The sequence below is a fragment of the Bufo gargarizans genome, chromosome 1 (genome assembly GCF_014858855.1).
Source record: "Bufo gargarizans isolate SCDJY-AF-19 chromosome 1, ASM1485885v1, whole genome shotgun sequence".
NCBI classification, from domain to species: Eukaryota; Metazoa; Chordata; class Amphibia; order Anura; family Bufonidae; genus Bufo; species Bufo gargarizans.
In genome coordinates, this window is record NC_058080.1 from 217,270,971 (window position 1) to 217,292,570 (window position 21,600).

At 44.4% G+C, this 21,600-nt stretch overlaps 1 protein-coding gene across 2 annotated transcripts in view; it reads left to right on the forward strand.

Moving 5' to 3' along the window:
• The window catches only part of LOC122946004 (bifunctional heparan sulfate N-deacetylase/N-sulfotransferase 4-like), a 754,569-nt gene that overhangs the window by 694,810 nt on the left and 38,159 nt on the right, over positions 1 to 21,600 (forward strand). For both annotated transcript variants that reach the window (XR_006391210.1, XM_044305313.1), the window contains exon 11: positions 2,317 to 2,487. Coding sequence is in view for 1 of the 2 variants with exons in the window: in XM_044305313.1 (XP_044161248.1) it covers positions 2,317 to 2,487 (171 nt within the window). In the remaining variant the exon portion in view is untranslated. The remainder of the gene's footprint in view (positions 1 to 2,316; positions 2,488 to 21,600) is intronic.

Here is a 21,600-nt window from a genome sequence, read left to right on the forward strand (position 1 = left end):
TTATTACCAGTACAAGATACATGGATGCTTGGCAAGTTAAAAGGACTAAGGTTTTTAGAACAGTAATATTATTAAACTATTTTTAAAACCTTTTGGATAAAATGAAGAATACGAAGCATAAATGAAAAGAGCAGTCCCAATTATGTATTGAATATGGACTTATAACACAGGGTTTGGATATCTGAGTAAATTGGGAATGTGACAAGCCACTGTGATTGTTTAAAAGTCGTGTAGTCAATTAACCATTTAAAACACTAAGTTAAAAAGAATCTGCAATTAAAGGGGTTATCCAATATCTCAAAAAACCTCCACCATATGCCGGGCCCCTCACCGGTTATATACTTACCTAGCTCCCGGCGCCGCTCCTGGTCCCCCCACTGCCGCTGCTGCTTCTCCCTGCACATGGTGTCGGGAGGGGGCAGGCGGGGACAGGAAAGAGGCTCTCTTAGCATCACTTGTGAAGCTAGGGATGCTCATCCCACACCTGCCATTGGTGTCTCCCTCCCCCAACACCGGTTGCTTTCTCCCATGTGCAGGGAGAAGCAGCAGCGGCGCTGGAAGCAGGGTAAGTATATTACCGGTGAGGGGCCCAGCACATGTGGGTGGGGGGGGGGGGTAGAAATTGGATAACCCCTTTAACGATTCACTCATTCCAATAAAGCCTTTTAGTATTTGTAGCCCTCAATGCCTGACACTGTATGCAAACTATAGCGTAGGTGGATTACAAGAAAACAGCGATCAGATGCTATCCTACTGGTTCAGCCTCATCATTTGGAGAGGAAGAGGGTACCACATAAGACAATAGCTTCAAGCATGTTACATGGCATGGCATGTTTCATCTGTTACATTTATGTATGTCACATCTTATTTTGTCACTGAACCCAGACTTTGAAGTCTAGTTCATAACATAGTTTAATAATGAATTACTTCCCCTGTGACTGAAGCTTCTGCTTCCATCTCTCATTCCAGTTGTAGGATCTCAATGATCAACAGGTTTCATCAATCCTGTCAAGTTTCATTGGATTTTTGTCTGTGTTATCAACTGCATTAGCTCCCCTTTTGAAGAAACAGGTCTAGATCAAATGCATACATAAAAATAGATTATGCTGCTGTGGACCATGTATAGTAAAATATGCATTATATATAAAAAGTGTGTATGTGAAATGTTCCAGGCTCTCAGTAGCTGCATATTCGGGATGTATTCAATATGGACACCAATCTCAGTTGGGATTGATGACTGTCATGGCTAGAGTATGCTCCAGTGCACAGGCCAGCTGTAGCAAATGACTGTACAGTACTCACATACTGGGAAAGGATTCCAGGGTCAGCCTTAGGTTTAACGGTCTCTTGTTGATGCCCCCTCCCCATTTCAGTTTATTATATAGTGCCCAAGCAATGCAATCATACACTGTACAAATAACATTTCAGTAAAGTTCATACATAAATCTACTAGTTTGCTAATTAACACTACCCATTTAAGCTAGGCAATGTACTGTAGTTGCATTGCGTGCAGCTGCCTTTTGATAGGTTAAGGCTAATGTTGAGCACAAGTAATCGAAAAGCAAATTTTTATCGCAAATATCGTCACTTTGAGAATTTGCAAATATTTAGAATCTAGTGCTCTATATATTTATATTCATAATGACGAATATTCCTTTTTTTTATTTATTAACACAGTACACATCAGGTGATCATCCCTCCCTTCTTCTAGATTGTGGGCCAATGAGAAGGTTTTGTCACAGCTTAGCAACATCCCTAGCAACCAATAGAAAAGTTTCCTGCCCCTTACTATACAAGTTGCACGTATTGCAAAAAAATATGCGCATCATTAATTGCCGAAAATTCGTAAGCGCAAATATATTGGAGCACTGTCTCTGCATATAGAGCTATTCCAATGTTCTGCCATGTCCACCATTTTCTCCAGTCTCAGGAAACTTATACCAGCTGGAAAAATATAGCATAAGTGACCCGTGCCGGTATTTCACGCGCATTACGTGAATAATACATTGCCGATTTTCGCAAACAAGAATATATTCTCTAATTCAGGAATATATGACGAATATTCTACAAATTATTTGCGAAATATAGCGAATTCGAATATTGCCACTGCCTAGTTTAGGCATTAAGTGTAGGATCGGCTGCAAGCATCAAGGCTTCGGGCACAACTTTCCAGTGCTTATGAAAGGTGGACACTGTGAGGCCATACAAGTTATATACAACTATGACCAGCCATGCTTTAGCCTCACTATATTTTTATAATCACAACCAATTTTATTCTGTTGTACCACATGTTTACATTGTTGCTTTTTATTTCAGCATCAGCGATTTCATGGAGATCCTACTGCCATAAAATATAGCTTCTATGAAGTCATAACTGCTAATCATAAAGCTTCCATTGAGTTACAATCTCTGCAGAAAAGATGTCTTTTGCCAGGTCATTATTCTATACACATGGAAAGATGGCTGACCTACTTTTCACCTTCACAGGTAATATTCTGTAGATATTTCTACATTTAACTTTAATCAAAGTCACATTTGTTTTGCTACTGTCCAGAAGATTGCAATCTTATATTGTACTACAGATTTTGGCGAACATCAGTGCAAAGCTTACAGTCAATTAGTAGGTCTGCATGGTAACTATGGAGCTAGTTAAAATTACTCCAGAAGTCTACATTTATTTTATTAATATGGTTTAGCAAATACTGACTCAAAATATTGCAATGTACAGATACTTTATATCCTTGCTCAACTTAGCCCTTACCTCATTATAAAAAAATGCATACATCTGATGGATGTCTCTGATGTATGCCATCTATTGGCCATCCATTCCTGTAGACTTCCAATAAAAAATTTAAAAATATGTTTAACATATACATTTTTAATAAATGTCTGACAGTCAACTGTCCACATGTTTAAAAAAAAAGCATACACAATTGGCATATATCCAGTTTCACAAGATTTTTTTTTATAGTGCAGGACTTTGCAATATGATTATTTTTTATTTTTTTAAATCAATGTATTAGTGAGTTTTGCTGTTGACCTGCAGCACCAATCATCTTCCGTTCGGGAGCCAATGCACTGACTCTTTCACTGAAGATGGTAGCTTGAGAGGCAGACCAGACTCATAATAATATTCTGCTCAAAGTACCCCAAGCCCTACATATTTTTCCCCCGTTTGCCTTTTTTTTTTCATATCAACACTTTCACTGTTTTCAGCATCATTGCATCCTGGTAGGATGTTTGCATGGCTAACTCCTTGTTTTCATCAGTTTCCTTCTGGTTTGCTACCCAAATCCAGCCTGCTTTGCTCTGTAATGTTTCCCAGGACTTACTCAACCTGCCACACAGTTCCCTCTGTAGTAGTCATGCTCATTACACCTCCCCTCTCAATTTTAGACAGATCAGACCCTGGTAAACATTTTATTAGCAAACACACTACAAAGATTATGAAAACTAGAAGTTCTGCATGTAAATATCTTGCAAGGATGCACTAATGCCAAGAACAAGAGAAGGAAAGTGCTGGCATGAAAAACTGGTACAGTATCTCACAAAAGTGAAGACACCCCTCACGTTTTTCTAAATAATTCAATATATCTTTTTTCATTAAGCAAAACACAGAAGATATGACACTATTATGCGATGTAAACTAGTCAGTGTACAGCTTGCATAATAGTGCAAATTTGGTGTGCCCTGAAAGTTACTCAACACACAGCCATTAATATCTAAAACACAGATGGCAACAAAAGTGAGTATACCCCTAAGTGAAAATGGCCAAATTGTGCCTAAAGTGTCAATATTTTGTGTGGCCATCATTATTTTCCAGCACTGCCTTAACTCTCTTGGGCATAAAGTTCACTAGAACTTCACAGGTTGCCACTGGAATCCTGTTCCATTCCTCCATGACGACATCACAGAGCTGGTGGATGTTAGAGACCTTGCGCTCCTCCACCTTCCGTTTGAGAATGTCCCACAGATGCTCAATAGGGTTTAGGTCTGGAGATATGCTTGGCCAGTCCAGCACCTTTATCCTCAACTTCTTTAGCAAGGCAGTGGTTGTCTTAGAGGTGTGTTTGGGGTTGTTGTTATGTTGGAAAACTGCCCTGAAGTCCAGCTTCCGAAGGGAGGGGATCATGCTCTGCTTCAGTATGTCAGAATACATGCTGGCATTCATGGTTCCCTCAATGAACTCATGCATCCCCAAACCATGACACTCCCACCACCATGCTTGACTGTAGTCAAGACACACTTGTCTTTGTACTCCTCACCTGGTTGCCGCCACACACGCTTGACACCATCTGAACCAAATAAATTTATTTTGGTCTCATCAGACCACAGGACATGGACCTTAGTCTTCTTATCTTCATCTTCAGTTTGCGGGCTTTGTTGTGCATCATTTTTAGATAAGGATTCCTTCTGGGATGACAAATTTAATGTATTATGCAGCGTATGGTCTGAGCACTGACAGGCTGACCCCCATACCCCTTTAACCTCTGCAGCAATGCTGGCAGCACTCATACATCTAGTTTGAAAATACAACCTCTGGAAAGGACACTGAGCATGTGCACTCAACTTCTTTGGGCAACCATGGCGAGGCCTGTTCTGAATGAAACCTGTCTTGTTAAACCTCTGTATGGTCTTGGCCACCTTTTTGAAGCTCAGTTTTAGGGTTTTGGCAGTCTTCTTAAAGCTGAGGTCATCTTTATGTAGAGCAACAATTCTTTTTTTCAGATCTTAAGAGAGTTCTTTGCCATGAGGTGCCATGTTGAACTTTCAATAACCAGTATGAGAAAGTGTGAGAGTGATAACACCAAATTTAACACACCTGCTCCCTATTCACACCTGAGACCTTTTTTTTTTTTTTTAATCAAATCTTTATTTATTATGATTATCATCATAGATAAGGCAGGTACAATATATTAAAAGATAACATAACAGCTCCACAATGAACAGTTCTAGTTTCATACAGCGTACATAGGTAAAATGCAAGGGTTTACTTGATAAGTTTAAGGCACTAGAAGGTTAGGAGAAACTATAGCTTGTCGTTACATTAGACTCAGGTACAATGTACATCCTTACATAGTCCCCACAAGAGTGCCCTCTACTCAGCACCTTGCAAAATCACCCAATATCTCTTGAGGTAGCAGGTCCCGAATGAACATATACTACACAAGAACCCATATAAAACCCAAATTCAGAAACATGGGACTACCTCTACGTAGTAGTAAAATCAGAAGTGTACCAATCCCTCCATTTACCCCAGGACATTACAAATTTGTCATGAGACAATGATTCCCAGCTGGTCAACTCCTCCAGCTGACATATCTCCTGAACCTTGTACATCCACTCCCGCAAACTCGGCACCTCCTTAGATAGCCAATATTTTGATATCAATAGTTTAGCAGCTGCAATCAGTTGTGCTGGAAGAGAGTGCGCTGCAAGTTTATAGTTGCAATCCGGAAGGTTGAGGATAGCTACTAAAGGAGTAATGGGGGAACTGATTTTACAAATAATTTGTACCTTCTCCGACACCATGTCCCAGAAGCTCTTAATTGATGGACAGGCCCACCAAATGTGGTACATGTTCCCTCTAGCTTCTCCACATCTCCAACAGACATCAGAATTTGATGGTGAGATGATATGTAATTTGTCAGGGGTTTTATACCATCTCGTGACAATTTTAAAGGAGTTCTCCTGTATTTTTATACAGCGTGAGTACCCGTGAGAGTGCGACAGAATTCTCTCAAGAGTGTCATTGCTGATTTCAAAATCCAGTTCAGACGCCCATTGATCTATGAATTATGGCATAGTGTCAGAGCCCATTTCCAGAATTTTGTTATAAAGACGGGAAATTGCTCCTTTACTGTTGGTTGCCTGATTCCATATTGCATCATACTAAGTGGGGGCATAGGTGCCGGAGGTATGACTTAAATATTGCAGACAAATATTTTTGAATTGCGAGTGATGTGTCAAGGTCCAGGGGACCCGCCGGAACGTAGACCTCAAGGATGGCAAATCGGGGATCATATGGTTTTCAAGCAGATCACCAATTGCCATGTCCCCTAGGGCCTCCCACAAACCCATATGATCCCTGAAGTCCGTTTTAAGCAGGTAGGGTAATAGTCTAACTGGAGTTAGGGGAGAGATGCAGTTTAAGGGGTTTCAAAAATACAGATAGTTTGCACCAGGATTCGGCTACCCCTTTAAGCAGATTAGGGATGTCGTCCCCAAAGGGGGGTTTGTTATTAACATTCGATAGCATTGAAAGTCCTCTTGGCCCTAACAGCCTCCTCGCTATTTGGCAACCTAGTTTATCGACTTTGGGGTTTATCAGCTCAGAATGCAACCTCATTTGGATCGCTCTATAGTAACCAATCCCATCCGGCAACCCAAATCCCCCCTTATGTTTAGTAAGAATTAGCCTTTTGTATGCGATCCTAGGTTTGGCCTGGTTCCACACAAATGAGGAGAAAATTTTTCTTACTTGGCCTAAGAACTGACGGGGCAATGTCACTGTCAAAGGAGCTTGGGCAAAACGTAAGTTTTGATAACATTTTTTCTCCCTATCCATGACAAAAATGGTATTTTAAGATCTTTTAGTTGTATTTTAATATTCTCTAATAGTTTGGGGTAATTCTGGGAGAAGAGTTGGTCAGGGTGACTCGTTATTTGTACTCGAAGGTAGTCGATGCTATCTAATTTCCATTGGAAGGGGTAATTTGCTTTTAGATGAGCTATGGTCGAGCGTAGTGTATTAACACCTAACGCAACACACTTGGCAAAATTTATTTTGAAATTGGACATATACCCAAATTCATCTAGTTGTCGTAGCAGCGCAGGGAAAGCTGCCCTGGGATTAGTAAGCAACAGGAGCATGTCATCCGCAAATGCCGCCACAGTGTGTGTTTGGGGGCCAATTTTAAGACCTTGTATTGAATCGTCCTGCCTAATTGCTTGGAGGAAAGTTTCTAAACAAAGGATAAATAGAGTTGGTGATAGCGGGCATCCCTGTCGGGTCCCATTTTCGATATCAAAGTGGGTGGAGAGGTTACCGTTTATGCGAATTTTTGCTGTGGGAGAGGAGTACAGGGATAGCACAGCGGTCACAAAAAGAGGAGAAAAACCAAACTTGTGGAGAGTAGCTGCCATGAACGGCCAGTCCACTCTATCGAACGCCTTCTCGGCGTCTGTGCTTAACAAGGTGATACTGTGTCCATGTGTCAGGGCGTACTGCTGCGCCATAATAACCCGGAAGGTGCTATCCCTGCACTCCCTACCTCCCACAAAGCCCGACTGCTCAGGAGAGATCTGGCCCTTGAGTAAGGGGGAAACTCTAAAGGCTAGGAGTTTTGCCCATAGCTTAATGTCCGCGTTAAGCAGAGAAATTGGTCTATAGCTAGATGGTAGGTTTGGGTCTTTCCCCGGTTTCGTCAGTACTGTAATATGAGCTTCCAATGACTGTTTTGGTAATGGGGCTTCACCTAATAGGGAATTGAAGAGAGAGACACTGTGGGGGCCTAGTATTGGGGAAAAAAAATTGTAGTAAGCTACAGTCAGACCATCAGGGCCTGGGATTTTCCTTTTGGGCGTTGATTTTAGGACCTTCTTGACCTCATCAAGCGTTATTGGGGTATGTAAAGCCTCTCTCTCTTCCACCGACAGCAATGGTAGTTTCAGCTTCTCCGTGTAGGACGCTATCTTTTCCTTTCTACGTACCCACTCTTCGCTAGTCTCACCTTCACGTAAATTATATAAGCCTTGATAGTATGCAGTGAAGACGTTAGAAATCTCCATGGCATCTACCGTGACCTTCCCCTCCGGAGTCATCATTTGTTTAATAAAGGTCTGCTCTGTTTGTTTCTTAATCATAGCAGACAAGACCTTGCTGCCCCTATTCCCATGAATGTAGTGTTTGTGCTTCATTCTTAAATATGCTTTAGCAGATTTAATATTAAGTAAAGTTCTAAGTTCCTGTCTAAGCCCTACCAGTGTCTCAAAATCTCTAATTGCCAAGGATCTTTTATGGGCTCTTTCTACTTGGGAGATACGGGCCAGAAACTCTGTCAGTTGTTTAGTCCTTTCTTTCTTAATGAGAGAGCCCAAGGCTATAAATTCCCCTCGTATGACCGCCTTATGGGCTTCCCATGTAATAGCGGGTGTGGTGGCCACATTAAAATCGAAGTATTCCTGCAACTTCCTAGATACAGTGTCTAGTTCCGATTGAGTGTCTAACAACGTATGATTCAATCTCCATGACCACTCCTTTCCTCTCATGCTAGGAATCAGTAATGCACAGTGTACCATAGCATGATCAGAGATCGGTATGCAATCGATGTTGGCCGACTGAACTAAAGTCAGATAGTTTTCCTGGATCATGAGATAGTCCAGCCTCTGATATGATTTATGGGGGTTCGAATAGAAAGTGTAATCCCTTCTATCTCCATGGACCGACCGCCACACATCCACTACATGAATATCCCGTAAACGTGTCTGAAGGGATTTTAGTGCCCTGAATGAGATAGCCGATTTCTTGGATGAAGAATCTAGTAGCGGATTTAAGGTCAGATTAAAATCCCCTCCAATAATCAGCCAACCAGAGGCGAAAGCGGCTATCTTGTCCAGGATATCCATCAGCCAATGAACAGTTTTCACATTGGGTGCATGCAGGTTACATATTGTATATTTGGAATGGCCTATCTCGCAGTTTAGCAGAAGATACCTGCCTTCCGGGTCTGCCAGTTGGGAAAGGAGGGTGAGCGGGACATTCTTCTTAAACCCTATACTGACACCCCTGGATGCAGCTGTATCAGAACACGCGTGATACCAGTAATGAAAAGCAGAGTTACCCAGATTAGGTATACGGTGGGTCGTGAAGTGTGTTTCCTGAAGCATAATAATATCTATCGCTTCCTTTTTAATGCTCTGGAAAACCCGGCTTCTTTTGACAGGACTATTGCAGCCATGCACATTATAGGTGGCAATGTTAAGAACTAACGGCGCCATCTATATGCTATAGTATGAAAAAGCATCCCTTGCAATTATTGGAATAACCAGAAGGTGGAGCACAAAACAATAGTTGAAAATAACAACTAACCTAATGAGAATCTTGTACAAACAAGACATAACCAGAAACCCGTAAAGGCTCCTAATTCGTGGAGGGGGTAGGGAACTAATGAACATCAGTATTCCCTGATCGGCCTAGATTCCTCCTTCAGCCTATTGTGCTAATAATATAAAAGTTACAACCATGTGTACAACCCTTCTAACCTGAGGAAGGAAGCATTAGTGTGAACAGGATAACATTAGCTTCTGAAATACACTAATAGCCAGAGAATATGGAAATCCTAAAAGGAGGGGAGGGTAAACTGCTATAGAAATAATACCCTGGAGAGCAAAGTCCCCTTATGCTTACAAGACCGCGAGCGCCCCCTTGACGGTCTAAGCCTCAGGTGTCCACATCTCTGCTTGCTGTCTTCCTATTGCGGCCGATTCTCTGTTGCTTCGGCTTCTGCCAGTGAGAGACTTGAGGCAATAGCGGTAAGTCCTCCTCAGCGGGAACAGGGAGCCAGGAGGGGACATCCACTGGTGTCAGATCCAGCATTTCCCAAATTGGTGGTAAGTCCGCTGGTATCCGGACAGTGAACCGGCGGTTCCCTGCTGTAATTAAAATGCCAAAAGGGAACAGCCACCTATAAGGCAACTTGGAGGACCGAAGAAGATCCGTCAGCGGTTTGAGCATCCTTCTTTTCTGAAGCGTGGAAGCCGCCAGGTCTTGGTAAATTTGAATGCTTCTCCCCTGTAAATGAACATCTCCTTTGGCCCTTGCCTTTTGTAAGATTTCCTCCGTGTCCCGGTAGCTTAATAAGCCACAGATGATGTCTCTAGGGTTCTCAGAGGATCCAGGTTTAGGCCTCAGGGCTCTATGGACTCGCTCCACTGTAACTCCCTTAGCCCGGTCCGGACCTAGCAAAGAGGTGAATAGCAGATCCATGGCGCACATCAGGTCCTCCTTCTCCTCTGCCTCCGGAAATCCTCTAATTCTAATGTTGCACCGTCGACTCCGATTTTCTTGGTCTTCCATCTGGAGGAGCAGACTATTCATAGCTCTAGTATGCGCCCCTAGAGAATCTTTAACTGCTGTGTTAAAAGACAGCATGGCGTCTTGCACCTGCTCCAGCGACTTGACTCTATCCCCAATATGGCGGACATCCGCCTTGATAGTAGCTAGATCTGCTGCGATCGGGGCTAGCGCTTTGTGGAGTGTTTCTTCCAGAATGTCACGGGTGAGTGCGGTTGAGTCGTCTCTGATTTGCGACCCACAAACCTCTTTCGACTCTGTGAGCTTAGTATCATGACTCGCATCGCTGGAGGCTCCGTCTTCCCCATGCCGCTTCTGCGCCATCTTGCTTGAGCGTGCGGGTGTCTGGGGAGTTGATTTCTGGAGATATTTCTCCATGTCGGGTTGTTGAGGAGGGTCCCTTTTTTGATCGGCAGAAGCTCTAGCAGGATCCTTGGGTTGGATCTTCATGCCGACACTCAGGCAGTGCTAATTAATAGGCTGGAGTGGAATCTAGTAGCGGGAGCTCCGCTCTCAAGCAGCCGCCATCAAGCTCGGTCAGGCCACACCCCACACCTGAGACCTTTTAACACTAACGAGTCACATGACAGTGGGGAGGGAAAATGGCAAATTAGGCACAATTTGGATATTTTCACTTAGGGGTGTAATCACTTTTGATGACAGTGGTTTAGACATTAATGGCTGTGTTTTGAGGTGTTCTGAGGGCACACCAAATTTACACTGTTATATATTTGGTCAGAGTCAAACCTAAGACCTCAATGCTGCAAGGCACCTCTGCTAATCACGGAGCCAGCAGAAAGTGTTGTTTTTAAGGGTAAATACATGTTTTAGAGATTTGTTATAGTCCATAAAAGGTAGTTAAGCATGTTCAACAAAAATCTGGCAATAATAGATTGTAGTCTTCTCAAAAATGTCATAGTGTATTCTGAATTAGCACTTGTTTAATGTGACATACATGGGGTTTTATCTTCCTAAAGGTCTCTATTAGTGTTGACTGAGCACCAAAGTGCTCGGGCCGAACACCTCTGGATATTTTGGCAGAATTACTATATTGCAATATAGTGGGACTGGATATTATTTGGAAGAATCTGGAATAGACATTGATATATTTTTCTGCTGCGTTCTCCAATCCACAAATTTGCACTTTTTATTTTATTATCCATTTTTTATTTCTCTCTCTCTCTCATATATATATATATATATATATATATATATATATTTCTTTGCTTCATCCTTTTGTTTTTATATTATCTATTTGTTCTTAATTGATTGTTACAATCCTTTGTGGACAGTATTGGGTTGATGCTCTAGGTGGAGGACAACTCTCATTCTTTCCTATATATTTACTTGTATATAAAGTGCAAGTGCTGCCAAATAATACAAGGAAGAGGCACTCTGATACAACCTGTATATCACATAAAGGAAGGCCTCATTCACATTGTGATACAATTATTCAGGTAGTGGGACTCCTACATAAAGCCTATGCACTAAGTGAAAGGGCTGCAAAAAATTAAAAGGAACTGGCACTCCAATACACTTTTTATTACACATCATACACCCTTGAAAAATTATAATTGATGGCCTTTGGGTGAGCTGACCCTCTAAAAAATTATATGCTAGGGCCTGCAGGTGAGCTGACCCTTTTAAAAATTATATGCAAGGGCCTGCAGGTGAGATGACCCTATAAAAGATTGTAGGTAAGGGCCTGCTGGTGAGCTGACCCTTTGGAAAATTAAATGGGAGGGCCTGCAGGTGTGCTGACCCTGTAAAAGATTGTAGATGAGGGCCTACAGGTGAGCTTACCCTCTAAAAAATTATATGCAAGGGCCTGCAGGTGAGCTAACCCTGTAAAAGATTGTAGGTGAGGGCCTGCAGGTAAGCTGACCCTGTAAAAGATTGTAGGTGAGGGCCTGTAGGTGAGCTGATCCTGTAAAAGATTATAGGTGAGGGCCTGCTGGTGAGCTGACCCTCTAAAAATTTATATGCGAGGGCCTGCAGGTGAGCTGACCCTGTTTGACCCTGTAAAACATATGCTAGGGCCTGCAGGTGAGCTTACCCTGTAAAAGATTGTAGGTGAGGGCCTGGTGGTGAGCTAACCCTCTAAAAAATTATATGCGAGGGCCTGCAGGCGAGCTGACCTTGTAAAACATTGCAAGGGCATATATGCGACAAATAAGCATGTAGATATGATGGAAGAGGAGGATGATGAGAAATGGAAGATTTAACCATATACCCTTGTTTGTGGTGGAAGGGGTGCCTTTTTGTTCATCAGCTTTCCTCTTTCCTCTGGTGGAGTCGAGAAGTCATGGTCAATCCAGGCCTAGATCATTTTTATAAGAGTCAACCTGTCAGCATTTTCAGTTGACAGGCGGATACGCTTATCTGTTATAATGCCACCAGCAGCACTAAATACCCGCTTAGACAAAACGCTGGCGGCAGAGCAGGCCAGCACCTCCAAGGCATAGAGCGGAAGTTCTTGGCACATGTCCATCTTGGACACCCAGTAGTTGTAAGGCACTGAGGAATCATTGAGGACACGTCTGCTATGTACTCCTTTACCATCTTCCCAAAATGTTCCCTCTTTATGACAGTAGGATGCACATCAGGTGCTGGCAGGGTGTCATAAAACTGTCCCAGGTAGGGATGAGCGAACCCGAACTGTATAGTTCGGGTTCATACCGAATTTTGGGGTGTCCGTGACACGGACCCGAACATTTTCGTAAAAGTCCGATTTCGGGTTCGGTGTTCGTCGCTTTCTTGGCGCTTTTTGAAAGGCTGCAAAGCAGCCAATCAACAAGCGTCTTACTACTTTCCCCAAAAGGCCGTTACAGCCATGCCTACTATTGGCATGGCTGTGATTGGCCAGTGCAGCATGTGACCCAGCCTCTATTTAAGCTGGAGTCACATAGCGCCGCCCGTCACTCTGCTCTGATCAGTATAGGGAGAGGTTGCAGCTGCGACGTTAGGGCGAGATTAGGCAGTGATTAACTCCTCCAAAAGACTTCATTCAGAGATCGATCTGCAGCTGTGGATGATTGAACTGCTGCTATTGAATTGCTCACTGTTTTTAGGCTGCCCAGAGCGTTTTTCAGTCACTTTTTTCTGGGGTGATCGGCAGCCATTTTGTGTCTTGTGGTGCGCCAGCGCAAGCTGCAACCAAGTGCATTTAACCCTCAATAGTGTGGTTGTTTTTTGGCTAAATCCTACATCAGGGTCAAGCTGTCACACCAAGTGCATTTAACCATCAATAGTCTGGTTATTTTTTGGCCATATACTACATCAGGGGCAAGCTGTCACCAAGTGCATTTAACCCTCAATGGTGTGGTTGTTTTTTGGCTAAATCCTACATCAGGGTCAAGCTGTCACACCAAGTGCATTTAACCAGCAATAGTGTGGTTATTTTTTGGCCATATACTACATCAGGGGCAAGCTGTTACCAAGTGCATTTAACTCTCAATGGTGTGGTTGTTTTTTGGCTAAATCCTACATCAGGGTCAAGCTGTCACACCAAGTGCATTTAACCAGCAATAGTGTGGTTATTTTTTGGCCATATACTACATCTGGGGCAAGCTGTCACCAAGTGCATTTAACCCTCAATGGTGTGGTTGTTTTTTGGCTAAATCCTACATCAGGGTCAAGCTGTCACACCAAGTGCATTTAACCATCAATTGTCTGGTTATTTTTTGGCCATATACTACATCAGGGGCAAGCTGTCACCAAGTGCATTTAACCCTCAGTGGTGTGGTTGTTTTTTGGCTAAATCCTACATCAGGGTCAAGCTGTCACACCAAGTGCATTTAACCATCAATAGTCTGGTTATTTTTTGGCCATATACTACATCAGGAGCAAGCTGTCACCAAGTGCATTTAACCCTCAATAGTGTGGTTGGTCAAGCTGTCACACCAAGTGCATTTAACCATCAATAGTGTGGTTATTTTTTGGCCATATCCCAGTCTAATTCTGTCAGTAAACGTATACCTGTCACCCAGCGCCTAAATAATAGGCCTCAAATTTATAGTCAGCTAAATCTGTGGTTATTGCTGTGGCTGGGCAAGTTATTTAGTGTCCGTTAAAGCACAGTTTTTGTTCTGGGTTGAAATACAATTCCCAATTTAGCAATTTCCTAATTTAGTGGTTTCTGCTGTATCAGAGCTACTTTAAATCTATCCCTAAAAGGGTATATAAGATTCAAGGTGCACATCTGTCATTCTGAATAACTTCACACACACGATACTGTGCATTTCCAAGTCTAATTCTGTCAGTAAACCTATACCTGTCACCCAGCGCCTAAATAATAGGCCTCAAATTTATATTCAGCTAAATCTGTCGTTACTGCTGTACCTGTATTAGTGTAATACGGTACCTAAATAGATAGCCAGATAGTGTTAGGTGTCTGTAAAAAAAAAAAGGCCTGAAATTGAATTCAATACATTGGGCCAAATAATGTTTTTCTTATTGTGGTGAACGGTAACAATGAGGAAAACATCTAGTAAGGGACGTGGACATGGTCGTGGTGGTGTTAGTGGACCCTCTGGTGCTGGGAGAGGACGTGGCCATTCTGCCACAGCCACACGTCCTAGTGTACCAACTACCTCAGGTCCCAGTAGCCGCCATAATTTACAGCGATATTTGGTGGGGCCCAATGCCGTTCTAAGGATGGTAAGGCCTGAGCAGGTACAGGCATTAGTCAATTGGGTGGCCGACAGTGGATCCAGCACGTTCACATTATCTCCCACCCAGTCTTCTGCAGAAAGCGCACAGATGGCACCTGAAAACCAAGCCCATCAGTCTGTCACATCACCCCCATGCATACCAGGGAAACTGTCTGAGCCTCAAGTTATGCAGCAGTCTCTTATGCTGTTTGGAGACTCCGCTGGCAGGGTTTTCCAAGGGCATCCACCCAGCCCTTCCCCAGCGTTGGAAGACATAGAATGCACTGACGCACAACCACTTATGTTTCCTGATGATGAGGACATAGGAATACCACCTCAGCATGTCTCTGATGATGACGAAACACAGGTGCCAACTGCTGCGTCTTTCTGCAGTGTGCAGACTGAACAGGAGGTCAGGGATCAAGACTGGGTGGAAGAGGATGCAGGGGACGATGAGGTCCTAGACCCCACATGGAATGAAGGTCGTGTCACTGACTTTCACGGTTCGGAGGAAGAGGCAGTGGTGAGACCGAGCCAACTGCGTAGCAAAAGAGGGAGCAGTGGGCAAAAGCAGAACACCCACCGCCAAGAGTCTCCGTCTGCTACTGACCGCCGCCATCTGGAACCGAGCACCCCAAAGGCAGCTTCAAGGAGTTCCCTGGCATGGCACTTCTTCAAACAATGTGCTGACGACAAGACCCGAGTGGTTTTCACGCTGTGCCATCAGAGCCTGAAGCGAGGCAGTAACGTTCTGAACCTTAGCACAACCTGCATGACCAGGCACCTGCATGCAAAGCAAGAACTGCAGTGGAGTAAACACCTTAAAAACAAGGAAGTCACTCAGGCTCCCCCTGCTACCTCTTCTGCTGCTGCCGCCTCGGCCTCTTCTGCTGCTGCCGCCTCGGCCTCTTCTGCTGCTGCTGCCGCCTCGGCCTCTTCCTCCGCCTCTGGAGGAACGTTGGCACCTGCCTCCCAGCAAACAGGGGATGTACCACCAACACCACCACCTCCGTCACCAAGCATCTCAACCATGTCACACGGCAGCGTTCAGCTCTCCATCTCACAAACATTTGAGAGAAAGCGTAAATTCCCACCTAGCCACCCTCGATCCCTGGCCCTGAATGCCAGCATTTCTAAACTACTGGCCTATGAAATGCTGTCATTTAGGCTGGTGGACACAGACCGCTTCAAACAGCTCATGTCGCTTGCTGTCCCACAGTATGTTGTTCCTAGCCGGCACTACTTCTCCAAGAGAGCCGAGCCTTCCCTGCACAACCAAGTATCCGATAAAATCAAGTGTGCACTGCGCAATGCCATCTGTGGCAAGGTCCACCTAACCACAGATACGTGGACCAGTAAGCACGGCCAGGGGCGCTATATCTCCCTAACTGCACACTGGGTAAATGTAGTGGCAGCTGGGCCCCAGGCGGAGAGCTGTTTGGCGCACGTCCTTCCGCCGCCAAGGATCGCAGGGCAACATTCTTTGCCTCCTGTTGCCACCTCCTCCTTCTCAGCTTCCTCCTCCTCTTCTTCCACCTGCTCATCCAGTCAGCCACACACCTTCACCACCAACTTCAGCACAGCCCGGGGTAAACGTCAGCAGGCCATTCTGAAACTCATATATTTGGGGGACAGGCCCCACACCGCACAGGAGTTGTGGCGGGGTATAGAACAACAGACCGACGAGTGGTTGCTGCCGGTGAGCCTCAAGCCCAGCCTGGTGGTGTGCGATAATGGGCGAAATCTCGTTGCAGCTCTGGGACTAGCCGGTTTGACGCACATCCCTTGCTTGGCGCATGTGCTGAATTCGGTGGTGCAGAAGTTCATTCACAACTACTCCGACATGTCAGAGCTGCTGCATAAAGTGCGGGCCGTCTGTTCGCGCTTCCGGCATTCACATCCTGCCGCTGCTCGCCTGTCTGCGCTACAGCGTAACTTCGGCCTTCCCGCTCACCGCCTCATATGCGACGTGCCCACCAGCTGGAACTCCACCTTGCACATGCTGGACAGACTGTGCGTGCAGCAGCAGGCCATAGTGAAGTTTCAGCTGCAGCACGCACGAGTCAGTCGCACTGCAGAACAGCACCACTTCAGCACCAATGACTGGGCCTCAATGCGAAACCTGTGTGCCCTGTTGCGCTGTTTCGAGTACTCCACCAACATGGCCAGTGGCGATGATGCCGTTATCAGCGTTACAATACCACTTCTATGTCTCCTTGAGAAAACACTTAGGGCGATGATGGAAGAGGAGGTGGCCCAGGAGGAGGAGGAGGAAGAGGGATCATTTTTAGCACTTTCAGGCCAGTCTCTTCGAAGTGACTCAGAGGGAGGTTTTTTGCAACAGCAGAGGCCAGGTACAAATGTGGCCAGCCAGGGCCCACTACTGGAGGACGAGGAGGACGAGGATGAGGAGGAGGTGGAGGAGGATGAGGATGAAGCATGGTCACAGCGGGGTGGCACCCAATGCAGCTCGGGCCCATCACTGGTGCGTGGCTGGGGGGAAACGCAGGATGATGACGATACGCCTCCCACAGAGGACAGCTTGTCCTTACCCCTGGGCAGCCTGGCACACATGAGCGACTACATGCTGCAGTGCCTGCGCAACGACAGCAGAGTTGCCCACATTTTAACGTGTGCGGACTACTGGGTTGCCACCCTACTGGATCCACGGTACAAAGACAATGTGCCCACCTTACTTCCTGCACTGGAGCGTGATAGGAAGATGCGCGAGTACAAGCGCACGTTGGTAGATGCGCTACTGAGAGCATTCCCAAATGTCACAGGGGAACAAGTGGAAGCCCAAGGCCAAGGCAGAGGAGGAGCAAGAGGTCGCCAAGGCAGCTGTGTCATGGCCAGCTCCTCTGAGGGCAGGGTTAGCATGGCAGAGATGTGGAAAAGTTTTGTCAACACGCCACAGCTAACTGCACCACCACCTGATACGCAACGTGTTAGCAGGAGGCAACATTTCACTAACATGGTGGAACAGTACGTGTGCACAGCCCTCCACGTACTGACTGATGGTTCGGCCCCATTCAACTTCTGGGTCTCTAAATTGTCCACGTGGCCAGAGCTAGCCTTTTATGCCTTGGAGGTGCTGGCCTGCCCGGCGGCCAGCGTTTTGTCTGAACGTGTATTCAGCACGGCAGGGGGCGTCATTACAGACAAACGCAGCCGCCTGTCTACAGCCAATGTGGACAAGCTGACGTTCATAAAAATTAACCAGGCATGGATCCCACAGGACCTGTCCATCCCTTGTGCAGATTAGACATTAACTACCTCCCCTTAACCATATATTATTGTACTCCAGGGCACTTCCTCATTCAATCCTATTTTTATTTTCATTTTTCCATTGTATTGCGAGGCAACCCAAAGTTGAATGAACCTCTCCTCTGTCTGGGTGCCGGGGCCTAAATATATGACAATGGACTGTTCCAATGTTGGGTGACGTGAAGCCTGATTCTCTGCTATGACATGCAGACTGATTCTCTGCTGACATGTAGCCAGATTCTCTGTCACGGGACCTCTCTCCTCTGCCTGGGTGCCTGGGCCTAAATATATGACAATGGACTGTTACAGTGGTGGGTGACGTGAAGCCTGATTCTCTGCTATGACATGCAGACTGATTCTCTGCTGACATGAAGCCAGATTCTCTGTTACGGGACCTCTCTCCTCTGCCTGGGTGCCTGGGCCTAAATATATGACAATGGACTGTTACAGTGGTGGCTGACGTGAAGCCTGATTCTCTGCTATACAGAAGAAGGTATGAGATCTGCACACCCTAGATGTTGGGTGCTCGTGAAGGACAAAGTCAATTGATTCACATAGGAAATCCACGGCACACCATTATGATTTCAATAATCAATGATTTTTATAATTCATACTAGTTTATACATCAGCTTTTTGTCCCATCCAGAGTAATCATGCAAGCATCATAATCAATAAAGCAGTACACCCAACGTTTCGGTCGTGTCGACCTTTCTCAAGGGATCTGTGAAGAACATACAACAAACTAAAATAAATATTGACGGACGGAACAAAGATGTATCACTAGAGGCTATAATTAAACTAAAATAAATAATAAAGAGAACAGATGATTTCGACATATAGTACAAATTCTTTGCAAAAACTGAGCAAACGTGCAGCAACTGCTCAGTGGTCCAGGACGGAAAAGGGAGAACATGAGTGGAGCAAGAAATATGATAGGGGAACCGTGGAGCAACCAACCTATATAATACGTATAGTGGTATAATATACAGTACATCAATGTCTCATTACGTATCTACATATACTATTAAACTCGGTAGGGCTATATCACAAGCATTAACTATTAGTACCAACTATAGGAGATATGTATGAGGAATCAGGGACATCTGAAGGTAGGGGGGCATGAAATAATTAAGAGAGGAGTTAGATAAGGGAAAAACATTGGATCATAATAAGAGCGATGAGAAGGATACAAGGTATAAGTTGTAAGTTATGAAAAAGTCTAGGTACTGGTCTCAACTGGTGTCAAAGAGCGCATCCTGAGGATCTTACCTGTGACTGCCGATATGTGGAGTGTACTCTGGAGGTATGCGTCTATTCTCATAGGCAGCCCTTATATACACACTTGTAAAGTGTAATGTCCCCCGTGTGGTGGCGCCGGCGTCTGACGTCGATGCATGGAGTGCGCACGCGCAATCGCATATTCAAGAATCTCAGGAAGCGAAGTCTCTGACGACATGCGTCAGTGTTATAGGAGCGGGCGCATGCGCATTACGTAATCTGAAGACTAGGAAGGGCAAAAGCTATGCCCTTATGTTGAATCGCAGCCACTTAAATTTATGCCACAATGATGGGTGCTGAATATTATAAAGATAATCTGCTAGGTTGCTAGAGACCAGTGAGGTGTATCCTAGTAATTTGTATGGAATTAAGTAGACAGAAGTGATCTTATGTTATAATTGTATAAGCAGGGGTGAGATAGAAGGGTAAAAGTGGGAAAAGGAAAAAGAAGAAAAGCTAAGAAAGGAGAAGCACAAAAAAGAAAAGAAAAGAAAAGGAAAAAGAAAAAAAGGGAAAAGAGGGAAAAAAAGGGGAAAAAAGGGAAGAAAGGAAGAAAAAAAGGAAAAAGAAAAAGAGAAAAAGAAGAAAGAAAAGGGAGAAGTGGAAAAGAAAGGGGAGGAAACAAAGAAAAAGAAAAGGAGGGAAAAAAAGGAAAAAGAAGAAAAAGAAGGAAAAAAGGAAGGAAAAAAAGGGAAGGCAAAGGAGAAAGAAAGGGGGAAGAAAAAAAGGGGGGGGGTTGGCCGGCGGAGGGGGAGAACGGGGGAAACAGGGAAGTGGGGATAGGGAGGGGAAGGGAGGGGGGGAGATGGGGGGGAAGGGGTTTGGACGGGGAGAGTATAATTCTCACCCTCCTTTTCTTTTTCTTTGTTTCCTCCCCTTTCTTTTCCACTTCTCCCTTTTCTTTCTTTCTTCTTTTTCTCTTTTTCTTTTTCCTTTTTTCTTCCTTTCTTCCCTTTTTTCCCCTTTTTTTTCCTCTTTTCCCTTTTTTTCTTTTCTTTTTTGTGCTTTTCCTTTCTTAGCTTTTCTTCTTTTTCCTTTTCCCACTTTTACCCTTCTATCTCACCCCTGCTTATACAATTATAACATAAGATCACTTCTGTCTACTTAATTCCATACAAATTACTAGGATACACCTCACTGGTCTCTAGCAACCTAGCAGATTATCTTTATAATATTCAGCACCCATCATTGTGGCATAAATTTAAGTGGCTGCGATTCAACATAAGGGCATAGCTTTTGCCCTTCCTAGTCTTCAGATTACGTAATGCGCATGCGCCCGCTCCTACAACACTGACGCATGCCGTCAGAGACTTCGCTTCCTGAGATTCTTGAATATGCGATTGCGCGTGCGCACTCCATGCATCGACGTCAGACGCCGGTGCCACCACACGGGGGACATTACACTTTACAAGTGTGTATATAAGGGCTGCCTATGAGAATAGACGCATACCTCCAGAGTACACTCCACATATCGGCAGTCACAGGTAAGATCCTCAGGATGCGCTCTTTGACACCAGTTGAGACCAGTACCTAGACTTTTTCATAACTTACAACTTATACCTTGTATCCTTCTCATCGCTCTTATTATGATCCAATGTTTTTCCCTTATCTAACTCCTCTCTTAATTATTTCATGCCCCCCTACCTTCAGATGTCCCTGATTCCTCATACATATCTCCTATAGTTGGTACTAATAGTTAATGCTTGTGATATAGCCCTACCGAGTTTAATAGTATATGTAGATACGTAATGAGACATTGATGTACTGTATATTATACCACTATACGTATTATATAGGTTGGTTGCTCCACGGTTCCCCTATCATATTTCTTGCTCCACTCATGTTCTCCCTTTTCCGTCCTGGACCACTGAGCAGTTGCTGCACGTTTGCTCAGTTTTTGCAAAGAATTTGTACTATATGTCGAAATCATCTGTTCTCTTTATTATTTATTTTAGTTTAATTATAGCCTCTAGTGATACATCTTTGTTCCGTCCGTCAATATTTATTTTTGTTTGTTGTATGTTCTTCACAGATCCCTTGAGAAAGGTCGACACGACCGAAATGTTGGGTGTACTGCTTTATTGATTATGATGCTTGCATCATTACTCTGGATGGGACAAAAAGCTGATGTATAAACTAGTATGAATTATAAAAATCATTGATTATTGAAATCATAATGGTGTGCCGTGGATTTCCTATGTGATTCTCTGATATGACATGCAGACTGATTCTCTGCTGACATGAAGCCAGATTCTCTGTTACAGGACCTCTCTCCTCTGCCTGGGTACCTGGGCCTAAATATCTGACAATGGACTGTTACAGTAGTGG